This window comes from Delphinapterus leucas, chromosome 19 (genome assembly GCF_059928025.1).
Source record: "Delphinapterus leucas isolate spDelLeu-1000000601 "Yukka" chromosome 19, BTC_Dleu_Yukka2, whole genome shotgun sequence".
NCBI lineage: Eukaryota > Metazoa > Chordata > Mammalia > Artiodactyla > Monodontidae > Delphinapterus > Delphinapterus leucas.
The window spans coordinates 59,417,601-59,439,149 of record NC_143147.1 but is presented as its reverse complement, the minus strand read 5'-3'; the positions used below and the strand labels follow the sequence as shown (position 1 = coordinate 59,439,149).

The 21,549-nt window shown below is 43.8% G+C and overlaps 1 protein-coding gene across 6 annotated transcripts in view; it reads left to right on the top strand.

Annotated features, from left to right (window-relative positions):
* Window positions 1-21,549, top strand: part of RPTOR (regulatory associated protein of MTOR complex 1) — a 349,270-nt gene that overhangs the window by 74,771 nt on the left and 252,950 nt on the right. For 5 of the 6 annotated variants that reach the window (XM_089901574.1, XM_089901573.1, XM_089901577.1 and 2 more), the window contains exon 2: window positions 4,780-4,882. In XM_089901574.1, coding sequence (XP_089757700.1) covers window positions 4,780-4,882 — 103 coding nt within the window. Of the gene's footprint in view, window positions 1-31; window positions 3,380-4,779; window positions 4,883-21,549 lie in introns of those variants that run through there. The other variant, XM_089901575.1, reaches the window with a different exon arrangement.

Genomic DNA, 21,549 nt, shown 5'->3' with positions numbered 1-21,549 from the left:
TGTGGGAAGATATTGTTCCTCTCTTCAGTATGTCTTTGGAGGCAGGGTTGCAGTTCCTTTAAAGAGTGAAATTATTATTAATAAATGCTTTTTGTTTCTTTTTTTTAAAGAATATATATATATATTTTTGGCTGTCGGGTCTTAGTTGCGGTACATGGGCTCTTCGTTGCACCGCGCGGGCTTCTCTCTAATTGTGGTGCGCGGGCTCCAGGGCGTGTGGGCTCTGTAGTTGTGGCACGCGGGGTCCAGGGCGCGTGGGCTCTGTAGTTTGTGGCATGCGGGCTCTCTAGTTGAGGTGCACAAGCTCAGTAGTTGTGGCGGGCGGGCTTACTTGCCCTGTGGCATGTGGGATCTTAGTTCCCCAACCAGGGATCGAACCCACGTCCCTGCACTGGAAGGTGGATTCTTTACCACTGGACCACCAGGGAAGTCTCAATAAATCCTTTTTTTAAGTGTTGGGAGAGAAGAGACAAAAATACTTCCTTTCTTCCCCATATAACTTTAAATTCTGTTTGAACAGAGGAATATTTTCTTGCTGTAATAAAGATTATATCAAATCAGTAACCATCATCATTCTCAGTGATGAAACATTTATGACAATTTTATTAAAACCAAGTGCAAAGATCACCACTATCATCATTTTGTAATTATTAGTAATATGATTTTGGAAGATCTGTGTAATGCCATAAGACCTAAAAAAGAAAAAGGCATGATCTATTGGAAAGAATGAGATAGACTCATCATGTCACAGACAGTATGTTTGTATACTAACAAAACCTGGAGAGAGTCGCCTAAAAGCAGTTACGTTTAATTAAGAATTTAGTAAAGTGACTTAAACATTATTCTGATGGGGGGTTGGTGGTGGTGGGATGAAATGGGAGATTGGGATTGACATATATACACTAATATGTATAAAATAGATAACTAATAAGAACCTGCTGTATAAAAAAAAAATTAAATATGGAAACAAAAATAGGATGCCTGGGTTGGGGGGGGTGGAGGGGAAGAATAAAGGTCACTTCCCAAGGTCCATGTGGGAGTTCTCCCATCCCTTCTGCTCTCTGTCTCTTAGTTTTCAAAGATCTCCACTGGTAAGAGAATACGGTATTCAAAATTGTTAACTGATTAGGGAGTCAGAAAATCCTCAAAGGGACCTCGCTTTGGCTGGGGAAACAAGTTTCCAAAGCAAAATAAACAATTTCGATTCCATTGGTGAATCTCTATAAAGAAAAGTCACTGTTACCCAAATTATATTCTTGCAGAAGAGCTAATGAGTGTAGATTCTGCCGCAGGTTTTATCTCCTGTTTCTGGATTAAAGAAAAGGACGTTCTCTGGTGGATAAAGCCTGGGAAGGTGGGGATGAAAAAAAAACCACAAAACATTATTCTGGTATATCAGCAATTATCAGTAAGAAACTCCTATGGGCAAAATACATGTATAGTAGCATATTGCCCCCAAATAGTCATGAACAATCCAGGAATAATCTTAAAAGAAATGACCAGGACTTGGCGAAGATGTTTAACTAAACATCTAAGAAGTAATGTTTAGCTAAACATAAAGAGGTAAACTAAGTGGTAATGTTTAACTAAACATTACTGAGAAAAATTAAAAGAAAATTTGAGGGACTTCCCTGGTGGTCCAGTGGTTAAGACTCCACACTCCCAATGCAGGGGGCCTGGGTTTGATCCCTGGTCAGGGAACTAGATCCCACATGCTGCAGCTAAGAGCCCACCTGCTGCAACTGAAAATCCCACGTGCCACAACTAAAGATCCCTCATGCCACAACTAAAGATCCAACCCAGCGCAGCCAAATAATTAAATAAATATTAAAGAAAAAAGAAAATTTGAATAAACAGAGAAACACACTGTGTTCCTGTATGGAAAAATAGAATATCATAAGGATGTCATGTCTTGCCAAGTTTAGTTTATATGTTTAATGAAATTTTTTTGTATTTTGAATCCATTTCTATTCATTTAACATTTTAAGAATTTAATCTAAGTGTCATTCTGTTAAGAGTATATAATGGTGTGCTTAAATATTCCCTTATTTGCTTAAAATTTAGGTTGCTCCCACTTATTTTTCATGATAAGAAATGCTGTGAAGAAGGGCTTCCCTGGTGGCGCAGTGGTTGAGAGTCCGCCTGCCGATGCAGGGGACACGGGTTCGTGCCCGGTCTGGGAAGATCCCACATGCTGCAGAGCGGCTAGGCCCGTGAGCCATGGCTGCTGAGCCTGCGCATCCGGAGCCTGTGCTCCGCAACAGGAGAGGCCACAACAGTGAGAGGCCCACGTACCGCAAAAAAAAAAAAGAAATGCTGTGAAGAAAATCTTTACACATAGAAAGTTCTCTCTTATTATATTTTGTACCTCCTATGACAGATTCTCGTATGTGGAATTATTGGATCAAAGAAGACAATTTAAAATACTCAGTGTTATCAATATGTAGCTTGATTAAGCAACTTTAATCAAAATCTCCATGGGATTAAGAAATTGAATAACAATTAATTTGGAAAAAATAGGTGAATATAAATGTAGCCAAGTAAAAGTTTAAAAAAAATTGTGAAGAAGAAAACCAGGCTCTCCCAAGCATTGTGAAATGTTGTGAAGATAAATTAGTTAAATCAATGAAGTATGTGACCCAGAAATAGAATTTGGTCTATGTGGGAATATATGCTAGAGGAGTCACTACAAACCTGTGAGTTTGGGGAGATTACTTAACGGGGGGAATTGGCACCATTGGGTAGTTTTTTGAGAAAAAATTAATCCTCACCTGGTACCATATACCAAAATAATATCCAGCTGGATTAAAAGGGTGAAGTGTGGGCTTCCCTGGTGGCGCAGTGGTTGAGAGTCTGCCTGCCAATGCAGGGGACACGGATTCGTGCCCTGGTCCGGGAGGATCCCACGTGCCGCAGAGCGGCTGGGCCCGTGAGCCATGGCCGCTGAGCCTGCGCGTCCGGAGCCTGTGCTCCGCAGCGGGAGAGGCCACAACAGTGAAAGGCCCGCGTACTGCCAAAAAAATTTAAAAAAAAAGGGGGGGTGAAATGTGAAACAAGTGAAAACATTAGAGGAAAATTCTTGTATTCACCCACTCAGCAGATGGTCACTGAGCTAGGCCTGGGCCAGGTGTCTGCTCCTGCATGTCAACTCTGACCTTGGAGGAGCTGCAGGTGCACAGAGGAGCGTGAATGGGCCTGGCTCCACCAAGAGGAAGACATGGATGCTGGGGTGGCGTTGAGCAGGTGGCTCTGCCCTGACAGGGAAGGCCTTCCCGAGGAGTGGAGGTCTGAACCCGAGAGACCCCGAGCTGGTGGGGCCGTGCAAGGAGCCCTGAGGGACTGTGTTTGAAGACCCAGACGTCATGCCGGCAGACCAAGGGTGAGACTTGATGTGAGTGAAGAGCTTGGCAGGATCTGGAGCTTATGAGGCTTGAATAGCATGTGGAGCAGTTCACAGTGAATCTTGAAGGTTTTGGGAACTGATTGAAAACAGGGCAGTGTGCCGATGTGTTTGAAAGCCTGGACTGGGGGAGGCAGGGGAAGGGGTCCTGGGAAAATGGTGGAGCACAGGTTGGACGTGGTGGTGGCTTAGAGCTGGCAGATAGTGAAGTGGACAGACTCAGAGACATTCAGGAGCAGGACAAAAGAGATGGACGGGGAGTCACAGTGGGCACTGGCGCTCGGGAGCCTGGTGGAGGGAGCAGAGGCTCAGGTGGTCTTCCTAGCGGCCACCCTATTTGAAATGATATCTTGCCCCTCCTTGTAGGGATTTTTCTTTTATTTATTTATTTATTTGACTGTGCTGTGCAGCATACGAGATCTTAGTTCCCTGAGTAGGGGTCGAACTCGTGCCCCCTGCATTGGGAACACGGAGTCTTAACCCCTGGACCACGAGGGAAGTCCCAGGGATTTTATTTCTTTGATTTACTACTGTATCTTCATTTTGTAAAAATAGTGGTTGGCACCTGGTAGGTGCTTAGTAAATATCTGTTGAACAAGTGAACTAATGAAGGATGAGTTCCAGATTTCTGGCTTGAGCAGCTGGATAGGTGGGGCTGACGTTTCCTAACACTGGGAAGTCGGAGTTGGAGCAGGAGCAGGTGTGGAGGCAGATGTATCAGCTGATGGGTCCAGGGCTTCAGTATGTCAAGAAACAGGAAGGAATCCAATGGCAAACGCTAGACTAGGGAAATATTTACAATAAATTATGTGGATGCCATCTTTAATATGTAAAGAGTACATGAAAACCAATGAGAAAAGATCACTAATGTTAGTAAATAAATGATAGCATAAACATGAGTAGAAAATCCACAAAGGATACAAATATTTGAAAAAAATATTCAGCCTTATTAATACTAAAGAATGCAAACTAAATCAGTATGACAATCTCTCATCAAATTATTGACAATTTTAAATAATGAGAATAGCGATGAACTGGTCAGAATGTAAATTTGTGCAGAGTTTTTGCGAAGTAATTTGGCAGAATGTATCAAGTGTCTTAACATGTTTATATCTTTTGATCAAATAATTCTGTTTCTGGAAGTATATCATAAGGAAGCCTGAGAAAGCCTCTCCTGCCATGTACTCTTCCCCATCTGCTTACTTGACTCTGAAACCCTGTCTTACTTGTGAAATACCCCTGGGGTGGCACAGGTAACAGGCGACTGAAGACCGGCTGTAGAAGCAGAGGGCTCCGTATGTCTGGGAACATTTTAACAACTGGAAAACTCATCAGTGAGTTTCATATTGAATTATTTGTTTTTTCTGTTGTGTTTCTAGATGAAGACCGTCAGCGTTGCCTTAGTTTTGTGCCTGAATGTTGGTGTGGACCCTCCAGATGTGGTGAAGACTACTCCTTGTGCACGTTTGGAATGCTGGATTGGTAAGCATGGGTCCCTCTCTTACAGCCTGTTGCAGGGGTCACTGTGTGGCGTTCTGGGCTTGGCAGGGCTTGCCTCCACTGTCCTGGTCCAGTGCAGGCCTGTGATTGATTTGTGTAAATCTGAAGATTTTATTTCATTTTGCAGTTATATAACCTTTAGGCTATTTTAGATACATTCACTTATGATTTGCAGTGGAGAAAGTGTCTCAAGAAAAATTGATAAGATAATGACTATTGGAGTATATAATTTTCTCCTTTAAATTTGTCCTGCATCTGGCATGTAGTACAAGCTTTATTGATTGATTGATTGATTGATTGATTGATTGCTGTGTTGGGTCTTCGTTTCTGTGCGTGGGCTTTCTCTAGTTGCGGCGAGTGGGGGCCACTCTTCATCGCAGTGCGCAGGCCTCTCACTGTCGCGGCCTCTCTTGTTGCAGAGCACAAGCTCCAGACGCGCAGGCTCAGTAGTTGTGGCTCACGGGGCTAGGTGCTCCGTGGCATGTGGGATCTTCCCAGACCAGGGCTCGAACCCGTGTCCCCTGCATTGGCAGGCAGATTCTCAACCACTGCGCCACCAGGGAAGCCCAGTACAAGTTATATACACTTAAACCTGAATGACTGATGCCTGCATGCAGGTGCCTCAGTTGCACAGTGAGGAGTCCCACCTAGCTCTTTACAGGAGGAGGCGAGGCTGTTCTTTGTCGTCATCCTCCTCGGAGCATCTTAGCACAGTGCTGACTAGAAATGGTGAGTGTGCACAACCTTCACTTGTTTCTGGTCTTAGGGAGAATGCATTAGGCTCCCACCACTAAATAGGGCATTAGCCAAAGTTTTTTTCTGATGCCTTTTCTAAGGTAAGAAGTTCACTTCTATTTTTAGTTTGCTGAGAGTTTCTGTCAAGAATCAATGTTGCATCTTATAAAATGCTTTCTCAACATGTTGAGATAATCACCTGGCTTTTCTCCTTTAGTCTGTTGATGTGGTGAATTATATGGATTGATTTTTTGGTTGTTGAGCCAACCTTGAATTTCTGGCATAAACCTCACTTGTATTATCTTTTTCATATGTTCCTGGATTTGACTGCTAATATTCTGTTAAGGAATTTTGCATCTCTGTTTATGAAGGATATTGGTCTATAGTTTTCTCATCTTCTAACATATTTGTTAGGTTTTGGTACCAAAATAATGCTTGGTCTCATTAAATGAGTTGAGAAGTATTCCCATCTTTTCTTTTTTATGGAAGAGTTTGTATTGATTTGGGTATTATTTCTTCTCTAAATTTTAGTGTAATTTACCAATGAAGCCATCACAGTATGAATTTTCCTTTGTTTCCGTCACTGATTATTCAGCTTTCTCTTCTTGGTAGGATCAGAGCAACCCCCACCCCCTCCCAGCTTTTTCTATTCTAAGCAAAAGCAGAAATTCCCTTTATCTACTTTAAATAGTAAAAATTACAAACTTATTATAATCTGAATTGGAAAAAAAAGTTATTTTTCCCACTTACCTGTCTCGCTACTCTTTGGGGGTGTCTTAGGATGACAGCCTTTGTTTCACAGCCTCCTGCCTGAAGCATAGGCCCCTTGTTCCCCAAGCCCGGTGTCAGTAGCTGTTTTCTGTGGTCAGTTTCCTTAGATGCTTTCTTGGCTCTCTGCCATCCCCTGGTGACTGTGCCGATTGAAATTGACTTCTTATTAGCCACCACTGACTGTTTCCACTTCATTTATCCCTTGTCAAAGCTGAATTTAATCAATTGTTTTCTATTTCCTCCCTCTTTAACTACTCTTCTGTTAGGTTTTTTAACACAGGGCTTCTCAACCTGGATCCTGGTATGTACTCCTAGGGATGCGTGAGCCCGCTGGGATTGTGTGGGCGGTGGTGTCTGAGTATAGCATTGCACCTTCCGGGCTGAGGGCCCTTGGATTTTATTAGATTCTCTAGGGGTCCTTTGCATCCTACCCTCCTGTCCCCAAATAGAAATCAAAGAACCCTCCCTCACATCTCACCCAGTCTCTTTGATCAGTATTTATGGGACAATGTTAATGAAAACGCAAAGAATTCCTTACTTCCTTCTTGGTGTGAAATCCAGCAAACAAATAGATTTTTTAATATTGTGTTCTTAAAAAATTTTTGCAATTCAGGTATGCAATCTACTTTGTAATAATTTCAATGGATTTTGAATTCAAAAGGGTACATTGCAAAAAAAAAGGGCACATTGCCTTTTTTTTAGATTTAATTTTATTTATTTATTCGTTTGTTTGTTTATTTATGGCTGCATTGCGTCTTTGTTGCTGCGCGGGCTTTTTCTAATTGTGGTGAGTGGGGGCCACTCTTCGTTGCGGTGCGCGGGCTTCTTCTTGCAGTGGCTTCTCTTGTTGCGGAGCATGGGCTCCAGGTGTGCGGGCTTCAGTAGTTGTGGCCCGCGGGCTCAGTGGTTGTGGCATACAGGCTTAGTTGCTCCACGGCATGTGGGATCTTCCCGGACCAGGGATCAAACCCGTGCCCCCTGCGTTGGCAGGCGGATTCTTATCCACTGCGCCACCAGGGAAGTTCCCACATTGCCTTTTTTAAGTTGAAAAAATTTCGCTTGGCTTTTATTAAAAAGTGGGTCCTTATGTTGGTGATTTTAACAATATGGGATAAGAAGAAAAAAACTCTTAGAGATTTGATTCAGCAAATTTGTAATGGTGTCTAGCAGCCTGTATTTTAATTTTTATTTTGAAAAAACATTTTCAAAAGTTGCAAGTAGAGCACTAAGCAGTGTTTTTCCTGATTCATTTGAAAGTAAGCTGCTGAAATGATGCTCCATCACCTTGGAATCCTTTAGTGTGTGATTCCTACAAACAAGAGTTTCTCTTTCATAATGACAACTCGGTCTTCACAGACAGGGGATTAACATGGATGCCCTGCTACTGGGTTAGCCTCAGGCTGCATTCAAGTTTGCCAGGTGTCCCCATAAGGTCCTTTATGGCACAAGGACCCTTTGCTGTATCACCCATTGCCCTTAATTTAGTCTCATTCAGGCTGCAGCAGGCCTCAGTCTTTCCTTAACCTTCATGACCTTGACATTCAGAAGATCACCAGTGCTCTGTTTAGCAGAACAACCCTGATGTTTCCTCGGGATTAAATTTTGTTTATGCCTCTTTGGCAAGAGTGTCATGGAAGAGATCCACCTTCCTCAGTGGTGGCCTGTCAGGTGGCACATGACTTTGATTTATCCCATTGCTGGTTATGTAACTCTTTTATCACTTGATTAAGTTGGTGTGGTACCTGAACTTCAGCTGTGAAATCCGCCCCCTTCCCTTTTGTAGTTAATAAGTATTTTGAGGGAAGAGGTGCTTTGGCTGCGTTAATATTTCTTTCCTCATCAGACTTTCAGTTTATTCAATTTGAACTCATGGTCTCCTTTTTTATATTTTATATATTTTTATTCCTATTTTATATTATAATCAGTGGATTATAGTCCAATATTACCATCATTTATCTTGATACTCCACTTGTTTCCCATTTAGCTAGTGGGAACCCATTCCCACTGGCTTATATGGCCTTTTGTCTTGCTTCCATCGTCCTTAGAGTTACATCTGTACTTTCTATCTCATCTTGTCTTTCCCTGCTCCATTCCTGGGATCAGCCATTTCTCCAAGGAGCCCAGCTCCTTTTAGTGGCAAATAGAATTTGAAAACCGAGATCTGGGTTCTAGGTGTTCTTACTGGAGCTGTGTACTGTGTTGTTTCTCCCATTGCCTCTCTCATTGGACAGAGCAAGGGAATGCACACATGCACACATGTGCATAATATATGTATGTGTTTCTGTGTGGACACACATTCATATCTATATTTCAGTATTATCTATACAAATAAAAAACATGCATTACATTAGTGCCTCCCATTCCAAACCAATAGGAATTTTCCGTATTTATAACTCTTCCTCTGACAGTGAGAACCTTGGTATCCTTCATCCTTAATATATGTACTAATTTGATGAATCCTCCTCTGTGAACCAACTTCTTATCCCTGTCATCATACTCCTTTATTTTATACCCAGCTTCTTCCCCCACAGGTGTCCGTCCTCCTCATTGCCTGGGCTCCGATACCCCATATGGGTCACCACTCCACGGACATACCTTCTTTCCTTCCCCCGTACAGGCTGTGAGCCCCTGATTGGACTTGACAGCTCATTCTGGGCCGCCACAGTTACCCTCATCCTAGAGCAGGTGCCAACCTTGTCCAGACCTGCCTCTCCCCCCAATGGCTTTAGGATTGTTCAAGAAGGGATTTCAACATTTTCAACAAGTGCTTTAGGTTTCAGGCTTGGCTAGCTCAAGGGATGATGATATATCAGTAACCAAGATGGAGAGTTGGGGGCCAGCTGGGCTGGGGAGATAATGGGATTACATTTTGTGTAAGGTAAGGTGCTTCTGGAATGCTCAGAGTAGAGCCACCTTCCAGCAGACAGCTGGAAAGACCTCTCTGGTTGGAGAAAGGGATTTGGGCGACGTCACCTGCTGAGAATGTGCAGTGACTAGAGGGAGAGGAGCAGAGCCAGGCCGTGAGTGAGTGGGGAGGGGTGCCGCCTGTGACAGAGACCCCTCTGGGTGGGCAGAGGTAGGAGGAGGGCCGGGTGCCACTGGATGAGAGTTTCAGGTTGGCATTGTCACAAGCTGTGGCTGCAGTTGAGTGAGAGATGCTGGGAGCCTGGAAAGCGAAGGGGAGAGGTACAGTGAAGGCTTGGCTGGAGAGGCAAGGAGACCCAGGCTTGATGACGGGTTGGTTCTGCCATTTTCAGGATGGGAATACCTGGAGTATGTCATGGGTGGGGAAGGAGTCCCTAGGAAGACCCCCTGCAGGGGTTGGTGCCTTCACATAACCTAAAAAGCTGTTTCCGTTTAGAAGGCAACCAATCGATGTTTTATATGTGGTCTTAGCATTTTGTGCTCTGTCAGCAGAATTCAAAAGGTTTTGCACTCGTCAAGACCCCAGCTTATTCATTCCAGCTGTTTCACTCAGTGAGTTCCTTAACCATTTGGGGCCTTAGTTTCCTCATCTGCAAAATGGAGCTGATGATGGCGCCCACCTTTTGGCTGGAGGGCGATTAACTGGAGCGTGAACTGGGCTTAGCATGGGGACTGCCCTCAGCCAGGAACAGCCCCCACGGGCCTGCACCTGCCTCCCCACCCCACCCAGCAGGCCAAGGTGCAGGGTGGGAGCTTGAGCTCTTCCTGCGTCTGTGCTACCTCTGCTCCGTTCTGTGTGCTCGCCCCAAGAGAGGGGAAAGAACCCTGTGCTTCTGTGCACAGGGCTGGGTAGGGATTACGAGTTGATTGCTTTATGGCTGCAGACACACATCAAACTGGTGAGACTGTGCTGGTTGAAACTGCCCTGATCTCAGGGACAAGGGGTCTGGGAGCTTGAGAAATAGACAGATTCTTACTTTCCAGTCCCTTTTTGTGTACCTGTGTGTGCACAGTCTCCATACACGTTGGGGAGAAGCCTACTTCCAGAGGCTCAGAGGATGTAAGAGTCCCTGAAGCGGCCCTTTAGGTTTTCGTGTGGTGCCAGAACAAGCGAGTAGAGGTTGTACCACAGTACTCTGCAGTGATGGCCTGCCCTCCCTGCTGGACTGTTGCACAGCCAAGGCCCGGCTTCCGAGCTCCGGCTGAGGGAGGAGGAAAGGCGCACAGGCCCTGAGTAGCCCGGCAGGAGTGTGTGTGCAGACATGAGGCCGTAGGAGTGGTCCGGGAGCTAAACGCCTCTCCCCGCCCCACCCCTCTGTTCCTGTAGATAACAAGATGCTGTTTTATTTCTTGGAGGCGACACTCAGGGAAGCAGGGGGGAAGCTGTTTTGTTTTATGGCCCCACATTAAAGTAAAAACAATCCCGCTAAAGAACGGTGCTCCTATACCTGCTGGAGGAATCTGTGTTTTAAAACAGTGTAGATGAGCTGAGTGCTGAACAGGAGGGAGTATAATTTAGTCTTGATGTCTTTTATGTCTAGTTAATGGTAGCCGTGTATCACAGGTAAGAAGGCTATGGATTTGTCGGATGCTTGGGAATTTGGTTATCCTAAGGAAATATTTGGGAGGCACTTTGTTTTGTTCCCCTTATTCCTTAGAGAAAAGCATTTTCTTCTTCCCTCCACACAAGTGGGCATTAAGAGACCTGTGTTGATGAGCTAAAAATAGTGGTGGTAGGCCTTTGCGTGTCGCTCTTGGTTTTACAGACCCTTTCACAGACTGTCGTCTGATTCTTACATCAGACTTGGGCTTGAGAGATAGTCGAGTTGGTCAACAGATGTTTGTTAAGTAGAGATCTACGTGTTAAGTGTAGAGGTATACACAGAAGAAATGTAGGTCATGATCCTTGGGATTTCGCTGGAGACAAGACGAGAGCAAGGGAGACAGACCCCTCGAGCTCAGCAGATGTGGGGGAGTTGGAATGGGCCACACGGGTTGGGGGGGCTGCACGGAAGGTGAAAGTGAAGGACCCCGGGAAGAAAAGGAGCCTGGCAGTGGGGACCGAGCCCTGGGAGTGCTTGCTGGGCTCGCCCGGGCCCTGCTGCTGGATGCTGGGGCACGCCCCATGCCTGCACCTGGGACCCTTGCTCTAAGGGGCTCCTGGTTTAAACCCTGTTTTCTCTGTCCGGTGACACCAGCCTCTTGTAGCAGTGTCTGGGTTTCCCCCGAAGGAGGACTGTGTAACTGCTCGGAGCCTCCCTTTCTCTCTACTGTGCAAAGTGACTTTTGTGTAAACAGCGAGGCCCATACTTAAAACAGGGCGTCCCAACCACCCCCTCAGCTCTTTTGAGAACACATCCAGCGCTGGTGTTTGTATACAACACAGCAAAAGACAGCAGGGACCTGGTCTACTTGTGGATATGTGGGGAGGGAGGTTGAGTGGTTAGGATGGGGCTTAATTGTAGAGAAGACTCCTGCAGGATTCTGGCTCCCTTCCTAGGACCCTCAGGTACTGGGAGGATCGGGGTTGGGCCATTAGCCAGAGCGCTACTGCCACGGTCCATACAGCTGAGGGGCTCCCAGCTCTGTCCTTGAGCTCAGTGAGATGAAATGCCTGTCACTCTGTGCGCTACTACTTATAAAATGTGTGTAGATGATATTATGGCTAATAGAATACAGAGCCATTAAAAACCGTTTCTGATTTCAGTGGCCTTTTTTGCCATTAAGTACTTTCTCAAGCAAAAATTAGTTACACAACTGATTAGTGGCAGAGTCCTTGAAAGACATATAAAGAAATTTGCACTTGATCTGGGAGGCAGTGCTCAGTTAATAAGTCGATGAACAAATACTTAGGAAATGTCCACTAAATACAAGCTACAAAGAAGTACAAACGTTCCTTGAGCAGTGAGCTCTACATGTTTCTAAAATTTCAATTTGTACTGAAGGATAGCATATGTTCAGGAAGATGCACTGATTCAAGTATGTAGTTGATAACTTTTCCCAAACTGATCAGACCCAGATCAAGAAACAATATTATCAGCGGCCTGGAAGCCCATCTTGTCTCTTGTCACCTTCTAGTCACCCAGGCCCTGGGCTCCACTGTATTGACAGCGCCTGTTATCTCCGCTGATTTTGCATGTTATCTAAATGGGAGCATTCAGGAGGCACCATAGGCCTTTTGGGGGAGTGACATCACAGAAGTATTATTTTAGAAGGATGCACTCTGCTGGTCTGTTGAGAGGAGACAGATCAGTGGGTTGAGGAGACAGGGCAGTGAGCCCTACTGCGCTCCCTGGCCTCTGCCCTCTGCTCCCTGCAGCGTCTTCAGGAGCTGGCTGGGAGCAGGGAGTCTCAGTAGTGTCAACACGAGGTGCTGCTGGTTGGACCGATAACAGTCGTAGCTGATGGTTGTAGTGACCATCACGTAGTGACCAACGTAGTTGCAGTGACGGGGCACAGGGTCTTTTGAAGGAAAATTGGATAGGACATGGTAGTCGGGTTGTATAAATGTGAAGAAGATGGGGAGGTGAAAAAGGCTCCACTTTTTGGGCTGGCTGAATGCCAGCACCACCAGGAACCGTTGTGACCTTGGACTAAGTCATTTGACCGCTTTAAGCTTCAGCTTTCTCTTCTTTGTTATGAGGTGGGTTGGACTATGTCCATGTCATTGTGAAGTTCTAAGCATTATGAAATACAGAGGGTTATGCTGAAAAGCTTGCAGGCAGGGAGATTATCAAGAGCTAAAATTTTATACAAATGCCAATTACCATCTACTTTTCTTTCCATCCATCTATCCACCCACCCACCCACTCACTCACTCACTAATTCACTTCGTTCATTAAGTAGAAACCCGTGAAGGCATTAGAAGTGTTTTATTAAGACAGAACTACAATTTTAAATTTATGTTCTGTCCACTTCACCCTACATCAAATTGATAACATTGTCAGCAGTGTCCACCCAGGAATTTAATTTTAGTTTACTTAAGTTATTTAGTTGTTTATTTTAGTAAATGTAGTATTAAATACACCATTTTAGTCATCCTCATTCTTTCCCTCTCTTCACCTCCCCTCTCCCACTCACTGTCATATTCTTGGGAGGAAACCATAAAACTAATTGACCGCAGGGATTCCCAGTGGGTCGGATGTGACAGCCTCACTTAGTTGATCACAGCCTGATGGTTGGCCGGTAGCTGCCCCTGCTCCTCCCTTGGGTGGTGGTATTTTGATCCGAGACCAGGGGAAGAAGAGTGGGTGCTGCTGTCGGCCGCCACTACTGATGAGGCTCCAGTGTCTGTTGGGCCGTCGGTGAGGTGCACAGAGAAGTGTGGCGTGCCTCTCTCCAGCTCCCACATGCTTTCCACATGCCCTTGCTGGGAACAATGCGGGGAGGAAGGGGCAGGTGGGGGCCTGGGCTTTCCAGAGGGTGAAGTCCGAGGAGGAGGTGTAGTTTTCATCCTCCCTGCACTCTGGGCCTTTGGAACTCCCTCCCTCCCTTTGCCTTTGTCGTGGTTCTTTAGAGGATGTGCCTAAGAGCTGCCACTGATCAGTGTGACTCCTGGGCAGACCTTTATCTTTTTACAGAGAAAGCCACTTCTGTTCTCTTAGCCATAGGTTGCCTATGGCCAGAGTGCTGACCACAAGGGCACTGCATGGAAGTGTGGATGCATGAATTAGATGCATTCAGACCAGCTCTGACATTTACTCTGTTGGTCATCATTCACAGGACATGACCAGCTATTTGACGGCTTCAATTTGTTGAAGCTGTTTTCTGCTTCCCTTTGCTTTGGTTCCCTTTGCTCTGTTTCCCTTCCCTATGCACTTAGGTGGCCCTTAATTTTAACTTTTCAGATCCCAATTCATTCCTGTCTCTTGCCAGTCTTGTGATTCAGATTAGAGCAGCGTTGATTGCTGTCATTATAATTCTTTTCAGACCTTAACACTCTGTTCCTGCCATATCAGAGAGAGCTAAAGATTAACATCTAATTTCTTTAGTTATAGATTAAAACAAGTTTACCATAATTCTTCCAGATAAGTTAGTTAAAACCCAATTTTCACCAGGTTTCCCTCAGCCAGAGCTGCTCATCAGGTCACTGGCCTCTTCTGAAGCTATTGAATTAGACTTTCCAGGGTGGGGCCTGGCATCTCTATGAAGAGTCCTTGATGACTTTGACATGTCCATGGTAAAGGCCCCTTCCAACTCCAAAGTCCTGTTACTTAATTTTATAATTCATTTTTGTGTTATTTTATTTTTATCAAGGTAACATATGCATATCTTAAAATTCGAATAGTACTAAAAGATAGATTAAGAAAGAGCTCTGTCCTGCTCCCACCTTCCCAGAGGGGCTACTCTGATTGAGTCCTTTCTTGTCTGTACATGTATATATAGCCTTTTCCCCTGTAGTTACAAATTTGCTAAATTTTCTGTGAACTTATGAGTTTATTTTATTTTTTACATATATTCTAGTACATCTGTCAAATGCTATCAATATTTTTTCCAGTGCTCAGATAATCTGTTACTTTTTTAAAAAACACTCCTCTAGCTCCTGTTGGGCTCCTTGGTCTCTGGATCTGGTACATGGGTGACTTGTGTTTTTTCTTTTTCTGTTTCTCTCTGTCTGTTTCTCACTGTCTCTCTCTCTCATTTCCTGGATCCTTTGTTGCCTTCTTTTGTGGCCTGTTTCCCAAGAAGAGGAACATGAGATACAGGTTTTGTGTTTACATGTCTGAAAAGACCTGTATTTTACCCTCAGACTTGAATATCAGGTTGAAATTATTTTCACAGAGGATTTGAAGGCATTGCTCTATTTTGTCCAGCTTATAATGCTGTTGGGAAATCCAGAGCTTTTCCCATTCCTGATTCTGTGTTTGTGATCTGATTTTTCTCTATGGATTTTTCTTTGTCTTTCTTTTTTTTTTTTTTTTTTTTTTTGTGGTGCCATGCGGCTTGTGGGATCTTAGTTCCCTGACCAGGGATCGAACCCAGACCCTGGCAGTGAGAGTCCTAACTACTGGACTGCCAGGGAATTCCCTGTCTTTTGTTTTTTAACAATTGGATTATGATGTGTCAGGGTGTCCTTGGGTTAATCCTGTTTGTGGTTCACTGAGCTTCTGGAATCTGTTAGTTTACATCGCTGACCAAATTGGGGAAGTTAACAGGCATTATATCTTCAACTACTTTTTGAGCTCTGCACTTACTTTTCTCTTTCTGAGACTCTGATGACACTAACATTAGACCTTTTGTTATTGTCCCCCAGTCCCTTTAGGCTCCTTTCTTGGGAGTCATTCCATTTCTACAAAGAGGAATCTCGAATTCTCTACCAGGGCGGGATTGTTCAGCGGTGGCCAGGAGGAGAGGAGAGATTAGCTGATATACTTTGTGGAAGATAGTATTTGAGAGGGATAGTATATTGAGAGGGAGAGTTGGGGCAGAGTTAGTATTAATACGTGGAAAACAAGGAGACTGAAAAACAATTCAAGAAAGATGTCATTTTCATACACTACTTGGCTCAGCATTGAATAATATTTCCATAGGCATTACTAATGTAAAACACTGAATATTAATTTAATAAAAATGTGATGTGGTTATGTTGGGAGAATAGGGAATGGGGGAGTGGGATGGTGGCTGAAGAGAGGACAGTTCTGTCCTCTGAGAAGTGAGGCTTGGGATGTGGATGGAGGGGTGTAAGGTCGGATCTTAACAAATGGCACCACGAAATAGAGGAAAGCTTCAAGTGAGCTTTATTAGGGAGCGCTCCCGGGCGAGGTTCACTGGTCCGAGAGAAAGGGGGCCAGAGAAGTCGCGCCCGGGCGAGGGTTGAGCAAGATTTTATAGGGGAAGAAGGGAAAGGGGTGTAGTGAATCTGGGAGGGCGCAGGGTATTCCTTATTTGGTGGTCTTTTCGGGTGTCCTGGGGGACCGTTAGTCCCGCCCCTCGAAAGGCGGGAAGGCTGGGCTGGTTTCAAAATCCCCAGGTCAGTTCCTGGAACTGGGTGGTCCGGAATGTCTCCAGGGCAGTTTCTGGAACTGGGTGGTCCGGAGAATTTCGTTCTGATGCAACCTGTAAATCTGATTGTGTTCCCCTGCCTCGGGCCAGTTGACCTTACAGAGGGGCAGGACTGCTGCTGTTTTGTTGAAAGCCTTGTGATGCTATCTGCCTTAAGCCAAGTATATATGTATAACTTTGAGTTTAAAGAAGCCCATGGGAATGCTCTGGTTAAAAGGGAGAGGCTGAATATCCTAGAGCATGGAGTTTAGTGTCTGAGAAAGTGGAACGATCTGGAATCCAGAACATAGAGTGGAAGAATTAGTCACAGTTTGGAGGGGAATTAGATAAAACACTTACGTATTCTACCTATCCAGTAGTCTAACCTCTTCCTTTGAAAAAAATGCTTTCTGATTGAAATTAGAGACACTGTTGAAAACAGTTTCCTACAGCTGTTAAAGTGTGGTTTGTGGACCACCAGGGGTTCCTAAGACCCCTTCAAGGATCCACGGGGTTGAGACTATTTTGTAATAACATTAAGATGTTATTGGCCTCTCACTCCCTCTTGCGAGAGCACCGGAATCACAACTAACTGCTGAACAGTCATCGACAGGAAGACACTGGAACTCACCAAAAAAGATATCCCACATCCAGAGACAAAGGGGAAACCACAATGAGATGGTAGGAGGGGTGCAATCACAATAAAATCAAATCCCATAACTGCTGGGTGGTTGACTCACAAACTGGAGAACACTTATACCACAGAAATCCACCCACTGGAGTGAAGGTTCTGAGCCCCACGTCAGGCTTCCCAACCTGGGGTCCGGCAACGGGAGGAGAAATTCCTAGAGAATCAGACTTTGAAGGCTAGTGGGATTTGACTGCAGGACTTTGACAGGACTGGGGGAAACAGAGACTCCACTCTTGGAGGGCACACACAAAGTAGTGTGTGCATCGGGACCCAGGGGAAGGAGCAGTGACCCCATAGGAGACTGAACCAGACCTACCTGCTAGTGTTGGAGGGTCTCCTGCAGAGGCAGGGGGTGGCTGTGGCTCACCGTGGGACACTGGCAGCAGAAGTTCTGGGAAGTACTCCTTGGCATGAGCCCTCCTAGAGTCCGCCATTAGCCCCACCAAAGAGCCCTGTAGGCTCCAGTGCTGGGTCGCCTCAGGCCAAACAACCAACAGGGAGGGAACTCAGCCCCACCCATCAGCAGACGAGTGGATTAAAGTTTTACTGAGCTCTGCCCACCAGAGCAACAGCCAGCTCTACCCACCACCAGTCCCTCTCATCAGGAAGCTTGCACAAGCCTCTTAGATAGCCTCATCCACCAGAGGGCAGACAGCAGAAGCAAGAAGAGCTACAATTCTGCAGCCTGTGGAAGGAAAACCACATTCACAGGAAGATAGACAAAATGAAAAGGCAGAGGACTTTGTACCAGATGAAGGAACAAGATAAAACCCCAGAAAAACAACTAAATGAAGTGGAGATAGGCAACCTTCCAGAAAAAGAATTCAGAATAATGATAGTGAAGATGATCCAGGACCTCGGAAAAAGAATGGAGGCAAAGATGGGGAAGATGCAAGAAATGTTTAACAAAGACCTAGAAGAATTAAAGAACAAACACCTAGAAGAATTAAAGAACAAACAGAGATGAACAATACAATAGCTGAAATGAAAAATATACTAGAAGGAATCAGTAGCAGAATAACTGAGGCAGAAGAACGGATAAGTGACCTGGAAGACAGAATGGTGGAATTCATTGCTGTGGAACAGGATAAAGAAAGAAGAATGCAAAGAAATGAAGACAGCCTAAGAGACCTCTGGGACAACATTAAATGCATCACCATTCACATTATAGGGGTCCCAGAAGGAGAAGAGAGAGAGAAAGGACCCGAGAAAATATTTGAAGAGATTATAGTCGAAAAGTTCCCTAACATGGGAAATGAAATAGCCACCCAAGTCCAGGAGGCGCAGAGAGTCCCAGGCAGGATAAACCCAAGGAGAAACATGCCGAGACACGTAGTAATCAAATTGACAAAAATTAAAGACAAAGAAAAATTATTGAAAGCAACAAGGGAAAAACGACAACATACAAGGGAACTCCCATAAGGTTAACAGCTGGTTTCTCAGCAGAAACTCTACAAGCCAGAAGGGAGTGGCACGATATATTTAAAGTGATGAAAGGGAAGAACCTACAGCCAAGATTACTCTACCCAGCAAGGATCTTATTCATATTTGACAGAGAAATCAAAAGTTTTACACACAAGCAAAAGCTAAGAGAATTCAGCACTACAAATCAGCTCTACAGCAAATGCTAAAGGAACTTCTCTAAGTGGGAAACACAAGAGAAGAAAAGGACCTACAAAAACAAACCAGTAACAATTAAGAAAATGGTAATAGGAACATACATATCGACAATTACCTTAAACGTGAATGGATTAAATGCTTCAACCAAAAGACACAGGCTCGCTGAATGGATACCAAAACAAGACCCATATATATACTGCCTACAAGAGACCCACTTCAGACCTAGGGACACATACAGACTCAAAGTGAGGGGATGGAAAAAGATATTCCATGCAAATGGAAATCAAAAGAAAGCTGGAGTAGCAATACTCATATCAGATAAACTAGACTTTAAAATAAACAATGTTCCAAGAGACAAGGAAGGACACTGCATAATGATCAAGGGATCAATCCAAGAAGAAGATATAACAATTATAAATATATATGCACGCAACATAGGAGCACCTCAATACATAAGGCAACTGCTAACAGCTATAAAAGAGGAAATCGACAGTAACACAATAATAGTGGGGGACTTTTAACACCTCACTTACACCAATGGACAGATCATCCAGACAGAAAATTAATGAAACACAAGCTTTAAATGACACAACAGACCAGATAGATTTAATTGACATTTATAGGACATTCCATCCTATAATGTCCTATATTACACTTTCTTCTCAAGTGCACACGGAACATTCTCCAGGATAGATCACATCTTGGGTCACAAATCAAGCCTCAGTAAACTTAAGAAAATTGAAATCATATCAAGCATCTTCTCTGAGCACAGTGCTATGAGATTAGAAAGCAATTACAGGGAAAGAAACATAAAAAAACACAAGCACATGGAGGCTAAACAACGTGTTACTAAATAACCAAGAGATCACTGAAGAAATCAAAGAGGAAATCAAAAAATGCCTAGAGACAAATTACAGTGAAAACACAACGATCCAAAACCCATGGGATGAGGCAAAAGCAGTTCTAAGAGAGAAGTTTATAGCAATATGACCCTACCTCAAGAAACAAGAAAAATCTCAAATAAACAATGTAACCTTACACCTAAAGGCACTAGAGAAAGAAGAACAAACAAAACCCAAAATTAGTAGAAGGAAAGAAATCATAAAGATCAGAGCAGAAATAAATGAAATAGAAACAAAGAAAATAATAGCAAAGATCAATAAAACTAAAAGCTGGTTCTTTGAGAAGATAAACAAAATAGATAACCCTTTAGCCAGACTCATCAAGAAAAAGAGGGAGAGGACTCAAATCAATAAAATTAGAAATGAAAAAGGAGAAGTGGGGCTTCCCTGGTGGCGCAGTGGTTGAGAGTCTGCCTGCCGATGCAGGGGACACGGGTTCGTGCCCCGGTCCGGGAAGATCCCACATGCTGCAGAGCGGCTGGGCCCGTGAGCCATGGCCGCTAAGCCTGCGCGTCCGGAGCCTGTGCTCCACAACGGGAGAGGCCACAACAGTGAGAGGCTCGCGTACCACAAAAAAAAAAAAAAAAAAAAAAGTTACAGTGGACACCACAGAAATACAAAGCATCATAAGAGACTACTACAAGCAACTCTATACCAATAAAATGGACAACCTGGAAGAAATGGACAAATTCTTAGAAAGGTGTAACCTTCCAAGACTGTACCAGGAGGAAATAGAAAATATAAACAGACCAATCACAAGTAATGAAATTGAAACTGTGATTAAAAAAAACTTAAAACAAACAAAAGTCCAGGACCAGGTGGCTTCACAGATGAATTCTATCAAACATTTAGAGAAGAGCTAACACCCATCCTTCTCAAACTCTTCCCAAAAATTGCAGAGGAAAGAACACTCCCAAACTCATTCTACAAGGCCACCATCACCCTTATACCAAAACCAGACAAAGATACTACAAAAAAAGAAAATTACAGACCAGTTTCACTGATGAATATAGATGCAAAAATCCTCAACAAAATACTAGGAAACAGAATCCAACAACACATTAAAAGGATCATTCACCATGATCAAGTGGGATTTCTTCCAGGGATGCAGGATTCTTCATTGTACGCAAATCAATCAACGTGATACACCATATTAACAACTTGAAGACGAAAAACCATATGATCATCTCAATAGATGCAGAAAAAGCTTTTGACAAAATTCAACACCCATTTATGATAAAAACTCTCCAGAAAGTGGGCATAGAGGGAACCTACCTCAACATAATCAAGGCCATATACCACAAACCCACAGCAAACATCATTCTCAATGGTGAAAAACTGAAAGCATTTCCTCTAAGATCAGGAACGAGACAAGGATGTCCACTCTCGCCACTATTATTCAACATAGTTTTGTAAGTCCTAGCCACGGCAATCAGAGAAGAAAAAGAAATAAAAGGAATACAAATTGGAAAAGAAGAAGTACAACTGTCACTGTTTGCAGATGACATGATACTATACATAGAGAATCCTAAAGATGCCACCAGAAAACTACTAGAGATAATCAATGAATTTGGTAAAGTTGCAGGATACAAAATTAATGCACAGAAATCTCTTGCATTCCTATACACTAATGATGAAAAATCCGAAAGAGGAATTAAGGAAACAATCCCATTCACCATTGCAACAAAAAGAATAAAATACCTAGGAATAAACCTACCTAAGGAGGTAAAAGACCTGTACTCAGAGAACTATAAGACACTGATGAAAGAAATCAAAGATGACACAAACAGATGGATATACCATGTTCTTGGATTGGAAGAATCAATATTGTGAAAATGACTGTACTACCCAAAGCAATCTACAGATTCAATGCAATCAACCCCTATCAAATTACCAGTGGCATTTTTTACAGAACTAGAACAAAAAAATCTTAAAATTTGTATGGAGACACAAAAGACCCCGAAAAGCCAAAGCAGTCTTGAGGGAAAAAAACGGAGCTGGAGGAGTCAGACTCCCTGACTTCA